The sequence below is a fragment of the Elephantulus edwardii genome, unplaced genomic scaffold, assembly GCF_000299155.1.
Source record: "Elephantulus edwardii isolate Elephantulus edwardi_28Jun2011 unplaced genomic scaffold, EleEdw1.0 scaffold00071, whole genome shotgun sequence".
Classification (NCBI taxonomy): Eukaryota; Metazoa; Chordata; class Mammalia; order Macroscelidea; family Macroscelididae; genus Elephantulus; species Elephantulus edwardii.
This window is the reverse complement of record NW_006399821.1, coordinates 1,686,225-1,698,975: the sequence shown is the minus strand read 5'-3', so window position 1 is coordinate 1,698,975 and position 12,751 is coordinate 1,686,225. Positions and strand designations below refer to the sequence as shown.

Sequence of the window (12,751 nt, the reverse complement as noted above, 5' to 3'; positions counted from 1 at the left end):
TGCTTGCATGTGAAATCAATGACACTGTTCTGTAGTTTCCACACTCAGTTGGGTCACCTTTCTTTGGAATGGGAACAAATATAGATCTCTTCCAGTCAGTATCAGTTAATATTTACATATCATATTATTTTTATACATTGCAGTGACTTTTAGATTGTTCAACCAACAGAATTATGCAACCATCACCAGTCACTTTTAAAATGTTTTTATCACATACCCCACTTCCCATAAAATAATTGTCATTCTATCAGCAGTACACTCTTGTTTCCTCCAAGCATTACCTCCAGTGCTAGCCCTGTTGTCGTTTTGTTGTTCGGTGCCATTAAGCAACCCTATGAACAATAGATACAAACCCTGTCTAAGACATTTGTTTGTTCTTTTGGCCATCTATGAGATATTCAGTGCTCTTCTCCAGCACCACAGCTAAAAGACATTAATTTTTTTTCTGTCATCCTTATTCTTTGTCCAGCTTTAAGATGCATAGCAAGTAATAGGAAAGACCATGGCCTGAATCAGAAGCACCTTAGTCCTCAAACTGACATCATTACTCCTCAATTTGGAGAGGTCCCTAACTGCAGATTTTTCCAGTATAATGTGTCTCCTTATTTCCTGACTGCTGCCACCAAGTGTGTTAATCGTGGATCCAAGCAACATGAAGTTGTTGACTGTTTCAGTCTCATCTCTATCTACCATGAACCACTGGTCCAGTGTTAAGGATCTTTGTTTTTTTACATTGAAATGTAATCCAAAGTGAAGACCGCATTTCTTGAACAAGTGCTTCAAGTCTTCCTCACTTTCAGCAAGCAAGATTATGTCATCCGCATAATGCAGGTTATTGATGAGTCTCACTCCAATTCTGATGTGACAATCCTTGTTATAAAGTCCAGCTTCTAAAATAATTTGCTCAATATAGATATTAAATAGATATGGAGAGAGAATACAACCCTGATATGCTCCCTTCTAAACCTTGCAGTGTTCCCTTGCTCTGTTTGCTAGCCCTACAAAGCCACTAATTCTTTATATATTTAATAGCTCTGGAAATGTATAAATGAAATCAAATGTGATCTAGACTGACTTATTTCACTTTGTATAATGTTTGCAAAGTACTCTTTTTTCTTTTTATTGCCAAGAAGCTGTACTGCAATCTCAAAGGCACACAGTTTGAATCTATCAGATGCTCCATGGGAGAATGTTGGGCAGTCTCCTGCAGTGTGATTGCCTGCCTCAGGAAACCCACTGGATGGTCAGTCCCTCCTGGCCACATGCCCAGAGGATGAGATGGAGCTTCAAAATCCTAACCTCCAAGGAGAAACTTGATTTCACCCTTTCCAAGACAGATCTGTTTGTTTTCTTGGCGGTCCATGTTATGCTCAACACTCTTCTCCAGGACCACAACTTGAAGGCATCGATTCTTCTTCTTTCATCCTTAGTCATTATCCAGCTCTCTGATGCATAGTAAGTAATTGCAAAGATCATGGCCTGGATTAGGCACACCTTAGGCTCTAGACTGACATCGTTGCTTCTCAGGACTCTGAAGAGGTCTATGACAGCAGATTTTCTCATTGCAATTCGTCTTTTGATTTCCTGACTGCTGGTGCTGAGAGAGTTGATTGTGAAGCAAAGCAAGCTGTAATTGTTAACAACCTCAATCTCTTCTCTATCCATCATGATCCTGCCAGTTGGCCCACTGGTGAAAATCTTTGTTGTCTTGATGTTGAGCTTCAATCCATGTTAAAGACTACACTCCTTGACCTTCTGCAGCAAGCGCTTTGGGTCTTCCTCAATTTCACCTAGGAAGATTGTGTTGTCTGCATAATATAGGTTGTTCATAAGTCTTCCTCTAATCCTGATGCCACAATCCTCTCTATTCACCATGTTGACTCTAGGGAAAAGCCTCTATTGGTGTCAACTCTGGAAAAAATTTCTTGTCACTTGCGTCTTTGTTCTTGGGTAGCCTTCTTGAAGCTTGGCTTCTGTATTCTACAATCTCTGCTTACTTAGCTTGCTTGTTTAATCTTTTTTTTAAAATTATTTAAATTTATTAATAATTTCAGTAAAAGTTTAGAGAGACTTTGGATTTCCATTCATTCATTGTTGCACTTTTCTCTCCTCCCAACCCTACCCCCTACTACACTACCCTCTTGGAAAAGTAAAAGAAAAATTCTACATTGTTTTACAAATCCTCCCCAGGTCCACTCCACCATGTAGCCTTCGCTCTAGACTCCTATCATGATAAAAAGACCTAATCACATATCCCTTTTAAACAGTTTTCTGTCTCATCTATTTCAATGCAGTATACATTATTGAACCCATCTTTCTCAGTCTCTCCCCAACCCCGATGTCAGTCCTGTTTTACAACAGTGGCACCATGCAGTATTTGTCCTTTTGCGACTGAGATACTTCACTCAGCATAATGCCCTCCAGGGTCACCCATTTTGAATAATATTTCATGAGTTCCTTGTTTTTCAATGCAGCATAGTATTCCATTGTGTGAATATACCACAGCTTCTCTATCCATTCGTTTGTTGATGGGCACTCAGGTTGTTTCCAACTCCTTGCTATTGTGAACAAAACTGCAATAAACATGGGTGTGCATATATCTGCTTGGATGTCAGTTATGGTCTCTCTGGGGTATATTCCCAGTAGTGGAATTGCTGGGTCAAATGGTATCTCTATTTGCAACTTTTTGAGAAAGTGCCATACCACCTTCCACAGTGGTTGCACCATTTTACACTTCCATCAACAGCGAATAAGGGTTCTAGTTTCTCCATAACCTTGCCAGCTTTTGTTGCTTGCTGTTCTGTTAAATTTTGCTATTCTGTCTGGAATGAGATGATATCTCATAGTTGTTTTAATTTGCATCTCAGAGCTAGGAATTTTGAACATTTCTTCATGTGCTTGTTAGCCATCTGAATGTCGTCTTCGATGAAGTGTCTGTTCATATCTTGTGCCCATTTTGCAGTTGGATTGTTTACCTTTACCTTGTTGTGGTGTTGTTTAATCTTTTTAATGTCTTATAAGAGCTTGATTATAAGAACACTCTATGGTAATCCTTTGTCATTTATATAACAAAGACAGTCCATTCCCTAAATGGGAGTAAAACCATAAAAATAGTGGTAAGGATGTTTGGGGGACAAAGTACAGTCTAACAGGCAAACTTGTCAGAACTGTTTGCCATAAATGTGTGAGTTTAATTCTGTGAATTGATCTGGTTAACTAACAAGGCAGTATCACAGTATTTTCATTACTGTGGGATAAAGTTTTTTTGGTTGTTTTTTTTTTTGGGGGGGGGCGGTGTTTTTGTTTTAAGGATAAAGTTTTAAACCAGAAAGATGGAGTCCTCCTACTGAGTTTTTTTTCAAGATTGTTTAGACTTCCCAAGGGACCCTTGCATTTCCATAGGAATTTGAGAATTGTCACTTTCTATATGAAAAAGGAAATGTCAGCTATGATTCTGACAACAGTTGTACTGATTCTGCAGAACTTCACATTGGCTTTTGAGATTAGCATAGGTGTACCTGGATGATCGTAAGTGAGAGTATGAAACAACCAGAAGGTTGGCTGTGAGAGAGGGATTAACACAGGACATTATTTCAGAAGCCCCTTCCTCATGTGCCAGACTAAACAGAAAATAAGTAATGGAGAACAGACTGCTGGGAATCACCCACACGACTCCCCATTTGACCCTTCAGTAAGAGCTCCCTGGCTTCACACATCACGCACTTGACTATAAATTAATGTTCAGTGAATGAAAATTGAATTGCAGCCTGTTCCCTGAGGTGGTTTTAGAGCATTTGTTAATAGCTGTCACTGAGGCACAGGAGTTTTTGGAAGGCTTGCCCCAGTGGACCTCAGTCCGCGTGCCATAGTGGCCAGGGAAGGGGCTGCTGACCTCTGCCCTCTTCATTGTATGTAGATGGGAGCATTTTCCAACTGTCACTTTCATCCTTTTCTCCGTTTTAGGCAAGACTTGAAATCTGTGCTTTACGGGATACTGTGGCCATTTACCTGACAACTGAAAGCAAGTAAGATGCTAAGTATTCTTTTTATGTTACATCAGAGTTCTTTGGAAAGGTTTTTCACCAGAGTGAATGTTCATGAGTTTCTGACGTGATAAAATTTGTATGTAATTGATCAGTTATAAACTCATAATAAGCCAAAACCTCAAAGGTTATTTATTTCTAGTACTCGATAACAAGAAAGAGAACTTTGTGTTTAATTCACTACAGATAAATCTTAGTCTCTAACATGATAAGGCAAAGCATTATATACTTCCTTTAAAAAAAAAAAAAAAGACAACCAGAATAAGTCTTAATCTATCCCTAGCAGAGTCTGAAGGAGGCTCAAGTGTTACCAATATCAGCATAAGAGGAAGCCTTGTGGTTTTGTCTGCAAAAATCGGTAGTGGAAAGTTGATCATTTTTAGCTGTTTTGAATGAAAGTAAGGATTTCCTATCATAGAAATATCAGTAGCTGAACTGAAACACCATTTACTACACATGTCTCTGTACCCCATTAGCAGTATTACCTAGGTAACACCGAGTTCTATTTGTATTATGCTTCAGAAACCAAGGAGTATATACATTAAATGTTTATGGATACTTGTGTGACACACATATTCACGTGCAGTGATGACATGACTTAGACCATCATTCTGTCTGTCATCGTTACAAAGGAAAAGACTGCAGTGTGTTCTCTGAACCAAATAAAGTTTTTTCTTATTCATCATGGCTTACCAATAGTTATTTTCTAAATTAGGTTAAATATTGTGTTAGTTATTTAAGCCCATCTTTTCACAAACATCACATTTCTTCAAAATGTAGTGAAGATGATAGAAAGTACCATAGAGAGAAGAAAGTCTGTATTTAATGTGTTTGTGTGTACTTTTCTAAGTACTTCTCTCTTTGTTCCTACTAAGTTAACCCTTTTTATCCTAATCCCTCATCTATAAAAGGAAAGTGACCATGCCTTGTAGGCAAAGCTGTTTGGGAGCCAAACAAGAATGTGTGAAGTCATTTTCTAAATGTCGGGGCACCACAAATGAGTGGTAGTGTCTTCTTCATGATTATCCTTTTGATCATTATTGTTCCTGCAGAAATAAAGAAAAAAAGCAAAATTATTTTGCTTAATTAAGTAAAGGTGTGCATGGAGCAAAATAATGGTGGATAGTGGCATGTTATGATTGTATCAGGTAATATATCAGGAATTATCAGAAGTATACCAGGAAAGAAGATGTTGTTGTTGTTGTTGTTAGGAACCGTCAAGTCAACTACGACGTCCAGAAACCCTGTGAACAGCAGATCTGCATCTAGCTCTATTCTGCACCGTCCTCATAATCCCTTGCTATGCTTGGGCCCACTGTCACAGTCACTGTGTCAGTCCATTTAGTTGAGGGTCTTCCTCTCTTTGTCTGGCCCTCTACCTTTCCCCGCATGTTGTCTTTTTCTAAGGACTGGCATCTCCTGATAACATTCCCAAAGGTGCTGAGAAGGAAGAAAATTATGGCAGCATGCTGTAACCTGTCCTTGCAACCCACATCCTACCACAACCTGCAGCAGAAGACATGTATAGCACTACTGTAATTTTTCAGTCCTTCTGTATGTTACTGTGGCAACTGCCTCTAAATTTCAGACCGACTAGTCAAAAATAGTAGTTTTCAAAAAAAAAATTAAAAAAAAAAAAATAGTAGTTTTCAAGGGAGCTTTAGTGGCCTAGTGGCAAAAAGCCGCACTGTTATCCCGAAAGTGAATGGTTCGAATCCACCAGATGCTCTGCTGGAGAAGGAGGGGCAGTCTCTTCCTGTGCCAATCGGATCTGATTCGATGGTGCTCTATGGGGCTGAGGGTGGGGGGGGGGGGAGGTAATAGTAGTTTTCAGATGAGATTATCATTTTTCCATATAAAAATAAAACCCTTTTTAAAATCATGTTGTTGTTGTTGTTGTTGTTGTTATGTGCCGTTGAGTCGCCTGCGACTCATAGCGACCCTATGTACAACAGCCCTAAACTCCGCTCTGTCCTGTGCCAATATCATATATAATTATATTTCTGTCTTCACTTTAGTCTCTAGTCCTAAAGAAAAGAGATAAGAACTGTTCTTTAGTGAACAAGTAATTACCAAATAATTTACTCTAAAATGTTTATTTGCATTGGTAATTGTGTTTGAAAGTGTAACATTCCAAATTGGTAAATTCTTTTTTTGCTTACTCCTTTGATACTTTTCATGTTAAGAAATAATGGTTTAGCTCTTCATTTTTCTACAGTGTAACAATTGCTAAAACCAGTGCAAATCATATTCAGTTCTTTTAGAAATGTGAATTAAGTCCTGGAGATATTGATATAATCTTTCATAAGTGTCCCTCTTTCCACTTAATCATTTCCACTTGTTTTCTAAAAGTTATTTTGTCTGTAATCCAGGTGATTGTTGAAAAGAACTTAAAAAAAAATTAAGCATCTTTACAGTAAAGTCTCATGTATCATGGGTAGCATCCTTTCTGTAATCAGTCTCTCCTTACCTTTTCAAATGATGTTTCATTTCCTAGTTAAGTTTTTCTGACTCTATTACAAAGCTTCCGTCTAGCCCTTACTTTTACTTTTACTTTTTCTGTTGTTTTTCACTTTTACTTTTTCTTGTATTTCCACTTGATTCATTCATACTGGCTTTTATATTTATGTCAGACTTGGGATTTTTTTTTTCTTCTTCTTCAGGATCCTCTAAATTCCCTTAAAACTATGAAATGCTTCAACTGACCTATTGCTACTGTTTCTGTCCAGGTCTAGTTTCAAACAAGCTCTGGAAGTCCTGCCTCAACTCTCAAGTGGAACAGATAAAAAGTAAGTTCTTTATTTTCTTCTCAAAATCCATTAGGTAACTTTTGTCATCCAAAAGTCGTTTTTAATATTTTTTCATAATTTGGACTCAATGAAAGACATCAGGTGAAACATTTCTTCTGAGTTAATTACAGTTGGCTGTTATCTTGTTTTAAATGAGTAATACAGAAAAACTCCTGAGAAAGAGCTCATTTTGACTCAACACAGCAAATTATATTGTTTGCTTATGTGTTTCAGAAGAGATGTTCTTGATTACAGTGTAAAAGAGAACATCTTTGTCAAATGGAGAATCTGGCAAATTTTTTGCCTTCATCTATTATTGTTGTTGTTGTTACTGTTAGGTGCCTTCAAGTTGACTCCAGCTCATAGCAGCCCCGAGAACAGCAGATCTGAACCTGCGCCGTCCTGCCTGCATCATCCTCACTGTCTTTTCTATGCTTGAGCCCATTGTGACAGGCACTGTGTCGATTCGTCTGATTAAGAGTCTTCTCTCTTTAGTTGAGCCTCTACCTTTCCAGCTCTGTTGACATTTTCTCCAAAGACTGGCCCCTCCTGACAACATCGCCAAAGTCTGTGTGATGAAATTACACATCTTTACCTCTACAGAGCTCTTCCTCTAAGACAGCTCTTCCTCGAAACTCTTCCTCCTTTTCCTTTTTCTTCGGCAGTCTATGGTGTATTCAATACTCACAGTTCAAACACATCTATTTTTCTTTGGTCTCCCTTACTCAGTGTATTACTTTCAGATGCATATTAAGTAATTGAAAATACCATGATTAGGATCAGATGCACCTTGTTATTGTTGTTGTTGAGTACCATCAAATTAGAAACAACTCGTAGCTCACCCTCCAGCGGATTTTCAGAGGCCCTAAATGACAGGGAATGAGATTGTCCATCTTGCTCTTGGAAACAGTTGGTGAATGTGAACCACATACCTTAAAAATTATTTTGTGTGTGTACCGTCAAATCAGATCTGACTGGTACAGGAGGAGATTGTCCCTCCTTCCTCGGCAGAGCATCTTGTGGATTTGAACTGTGCACCTCTGGTATTGCAGTGCAGCTTCTTGCCACTAGGCTGCCAGAACTCGTGCTAAGGTGAAACCTATACTTGGACCAAGAGGCAGTCGTCAGAACAGAGCAGGGTAACACTGCATGGTTCAAAATTGGGAAGGGTGTACGCCAGGGATGCATCCTGTCTCCATACCTTTTCAACCTGTATGCAGAGCAGATTATCCGAGAGGCAGGGCTCTATGAGGAGAAGCGTGGCGTTAGGATTGGTGGACGATCTACCAACAATCTGCGTTATGCAGATGACACAACCCTGCTCGCTGAAACTGAGGAGGACCTCATGCACTTACTGCAGAGGGTCAAGGACTGCAGCCTTCAATATGGACTGAGGCTCAATGTCCAGAGACAAAAATTCTCACCACTGGACCAATCGGTAGCATCAGGATGGATGGTGAAGAGATTGAGACTGTTCACAGCTTCAGTTTGCTCGGCTCCACGGTCAACATTCTTGGCACCAGTAGCCAGGAAATCAAAAAACGTATTACCATGGGAAAGTCTGTGGTTAGGGACCTCTCTAAAGTACTCAAGAGCAACGGTGTCTCTCTGGAGACTAAGGTGCGCCTGATACAGGCCATGGTTTTTGCAATCACTTGTTATGCATCAGAGAGTTGGACAATGACTAGGGAGGATAAAAGGAGAATTGACGCCTTTGAGCTGTGGTGCTGGAGAAGAGTACTGAATGTACCATGGACTGCCAAGAAAACAAATAGATTCATCCTAGAGAGGGTTAAACCAGGCTGCTCCTTGGAGGCAAGGATTCTGGGGCTTCGCCTGACATACTTTGGACATGTTGTAAGGAGAGACAGGTCTTTGGAGAGGGACATCATGCTGGGCAGAGTGGAGGGACAGCACAGGAAGGTAAGACCCTCTATGAGGTGGATTGATTCAGTGACTGGGGTAATCGGGATGGGTGTGTCGGAGGCAATGAGATTGGCAATGGATAGAGCAGGGTTTAGGGCTGTTGTACATAGGGTCGCTATGAGTCACAAATGACTCAACGGCACTTAACAACAACAACAACCTTAAAAATAATATTATGTACTCTATGAAGTATTTAAAAAAGAACAGATTTGCATTGATGGCATAGTACATAAAGTTGTACCTATTTCATTGCTCAGATAGTCCAACCTGAATTTAAACTTGGTCACTCAACGCTGCATAGAACAAAATTCTGACCTGAGAGGGTCTTTCATGCGGACGTCAGCTGTACTAGCCCATCCACTCCAGAGCACAGAGGCATGTGGCCATATGCTGGTTAGCATCAGGGACTGAGCCCGCCATCTTTCCATAGCTCGTCGGTCAGACACTCAAGTGCTCAGTGACAACCACATGCTGGGTTCTTTGAAGGACTCAGGAGAGGTCACACAGAGTCCCAGTCATCAAGGAGCAAGTGATCAAGTTAGTCTGTTAACAAGTAGACTTCTGAAAAGGATCATCGGTAATATTGTGCAGCTTCAAGTTTGTGAGGAGTTAGTAGGATTTCAAAGATGAATGTGTGGGAGTGCTAAAGGGAGAGAGGCCACACTGGCTGGCTCACGGGAAGAAGCAGGAAATGGCACATGAAATGAGGCTTAGGAAAATGTTGACTAGTGGGTGTACCCTTGTCTTGTTCCCAATGAAAAAATGAGTGGACACACAAACAAGGTCCCTACGCACACGCACTTCTTCCATTTTCTTACTTTGCTTTCTTCTCTCTGAATTTCAGCCTCTCTGAATAGGCCCCAAGCCTTGTTCATTTATTTTAAATAAGTGTGGTAAAAGATTCATATAGTCACTATTTCTTTTACAGTGTTCTAATATTGAACACTGTTAGACCATGAAATAACTTCTTTATATCCATTTGGATGTGGTTGTTGTGTACCATAGAGTCAGAACTGATCATAACTGACGCTCCGGCAGCTTTTCAGAGGCAGTTCATCACACAGGACCTTCTCCGTGGAGCATCTGGTGGCCTCAAATCAGGTGCTTTTGGGATTGTGACGCAGCTTCTTGCCAGTAGGCCACCAGAGCTCCTTCACGCAGTATACAAGGTCTGCAGGAGGGTTTATTATATAAAGAGTTGCATGCCAGCCCAAAGGCAAGTAGTTTGAAGCCATCAGCAGGAGAAAGATGGACACTCTCCTTCTGTGCAATTTACAACCTCTGAATTCGACAGCATCATAAGTGTTCTGAGGTCTTATATCTGGCACATAATATTAAAAAACAAGAAAAATAAAAGCCCTTGTCATCCAGTCTATTCCAGCTCGTTGCAGCGCTCTCTTGGGTTGCTGTAAACCTTTACCAGAAGAGATGGCCCATTTTTCTCCCGACGAGCAGTTGGTCAGTTCAAAATGCTGCCCTTTCACTTTGCAGCCCCGTATGTTGCGCACTGCATCACCAGGACTCCTACTGGCATGTAGCAGGCCTCCCAAAAATGACTAGGAATTGTCTTTAGAAAACGTATGGCACCACATTGGCACTGGTCCCAGCCCTCCACTCTTAAATCTCAATGTATCAGACCTATTGGGGCACACTGGAGATACCAAGTAGCAGAATGATCTGCCCAGTGGGGTCAGGACAAACCTTTATTCTTTGGTTCCCCACTACACTACCTTAGTTTATCACTCTCCAATATTTGTCATGGCAAAAGTAAAATTACGGAGTCAGAAAATAAATCAGTGGTTGCTGAGAGCTGGAAGCGAAGGCCTTGGGGGAGGCAGTACACTGTTTGGAGGATGGGGTGCACAATGGACTCTTCTGTCTCCTCATTTTCATTACACAGCTGTATATGTTGGTCTACGTCCATAGAACTGTACATCAAAAATGAGTGGATTTTTGTACATGAACATTTTATAAAAATAGAGCTAGTCCACAGGAGTCGTTCTGCTAAGGCAAAGACCACGTCTCTCCAGTGGGTAATATGCTCCTCTATAATTTACAGTCTCAAAAAACCTGCCATGAGTTAGTTCTGACATGATGGCAATAAGTTTGAGTTTTTTGAGTTGAGTTAAATTACTTGCTTGTCATTTATTACTAACTTAAGAATCCATAATCTTTCCAGGCTACCTTCTCAAAATCACAAATCAGTGTCTAGGCTGCCTCTGCTGAATATTTCCTCATGTTCTCAGCCTCCCTCGTTGTGCAGATTATAATATCTGTCTCTCCTCCATCACAGGTTACTGGAAGAACTTCTGAACAAGTTCAAGAGCAGCATGCATCTGCAGCTTACCTGCTTCCAAGGTGCTGCTTCAACCACGATGAAAACATAAGCACCCTGCAGAAGGATGAACACAATCAAACTGTTAGCATCCTTAATGCCTTGAGGAGATGGGTACAGAAAACAAAGGGCTTGTCAGTTTTTTCCCCCCCCAATTAGTAGTTCAGAAAAGTGGTTAAGTGTTTTCTTATAACCAAAATGACCTTACTTACAATGCCCCAGCTGTGAATGCTATGTCATATCATTGGATTAGACCTGGCTAAGTGTTTGATACACCCTGTAGACAATGTCCCTTCACTCGGTGTGGCCTTGACAGTGCTGCAGAAGATGCTCTGAGCATAGTGTTCAGGGTGTTCAAGACAACCTGTGATGTCTGCAGACAGATGACAGCGTTTCTAGAAAATGTCTTTTCCCATCAGCAACTTCCAAAACACACCAAAAGATTGATAAGTGAAGATTTGAAAGTTACACCTTGGGATCTTTGGCACTTTTAGAGTGCTAAACTATACAACTGCACTGAAATTTCATGTTCTACAAATGACACAAAGTTTCTTAAGAAAGTTTTTCCAGAAATTTGTGATATGCATTAAAAGCTTTATATTTAGAGTGATTATCCATCTGTCCATAAATCTCCCTTTTATGTCTGGTTTCATTTTCACATTGATAAATATGTGCCATCTCAGTATAGCTTTGCTGGTCTTTACTTCATTCATAATTTACTTTAAGCATCTAGACTCTCATCTTGTTCTTGCTGGTCCCTGAGGACCTTACTCTTGCATGCACTGCATCCTTGTCACTGTTTACACCTGCAGTTTTCAGTGTTGGCCCGAGCAAGCCCAGCCCTGCACTGATCACTGATGGCACACACACTGCCTGCCTAGGCACCTTGCTCCTGCAGTTTCTATTCTCTCCACTACTTCTACCATTAGGATTCTCTTGCTCAGTAGCTCAGAAGACCCTGGCCTGCAGCCGAGCCCTGTCTTCATCCACTCCTGACCACGCCTCCTGGAGCCAGCCCAGGTCACCGTGACCCACAGTATGACTTTCAACTCTGTCCTACCACATGCTGCAAACATTGAGCAACTCAGTAATCTTCTTGACTAGGTTCTCAGACTGTCAGTAGGTCTCAGAGAATCCCCTTTTTGAGTGCTAAAGTTAGTGCCTGTGACAGTACAAGCAATTTAGAGCTCTGTGATGCCACATGTGTTACCTTGATTGGATGTAAGTAAATGCTGTGGATCTGTGTCTTTGGTGTTTCTAAGGAAATCCTTGCAACTGGCAATGAAAATTGACTCTTTTACAAATGTGTTTGATAAAGTGTACTTCGCAGGAGAGGGCTGTGAGCTAGTCCCCAAAGCTGCAGTCTTGAATGTGTGTGTTGTTTTCAATATCTGCTTCACAGTGTTCAGCCAGTAGACACTGTCTTCACTGTGAGAGAGAACATTTAGTTCACTTTTCCCTGAGTCTTTATTTCAACATTTCATTAGCATTTTTTGTCAAGTTTTAATACTCAAAATAAATAAATACAGGTTTGTCCTGGTTTGTCCAGTCTAACAAAAAGAATCTGTTTGTTTTCCTGCTAATCTCCTATTTGTTGAGGACTGAGTGTGTGTAAAGGAGCTCAGCTAACTGAAAGGTCAGTAGTTCTAAGCTACCAG

At 40.6% G+C, this 12,751-nt stretch overlaps 1 protein-coding gene across 1 annotated transcript in view; it reads left to right on the top strand.

Annotated features, from left to right (window-relative positions):
* EXOC2 (exocyst complex component 2) overlaps positions 1 to 11,145 on the top strand; it is a 248,021-nt gene extending 236,876 nt beyond the window's left edge. The window contains exons 25-27 of the mRNA XM_006888701.1: positions 3,964 to 4,025; positions 6,773 to 6,832; positions 11,052 to 11,145. Coding sequence (XP_006888763.1) covers positions 3,964 to 4,025; positions 6,773 to 6,832; positions 11,052 to 11,145 — 216 coding nt within the window. The remainder of the gene's footprint in view (positions 1 to 3,963; positions 4,026 to 6,772; positions 6,833 to 11,051) is intronic.
* The last annotated feature ends 1,606 nt before the right edge of the window (positions 11,146 to 12,751 follow it).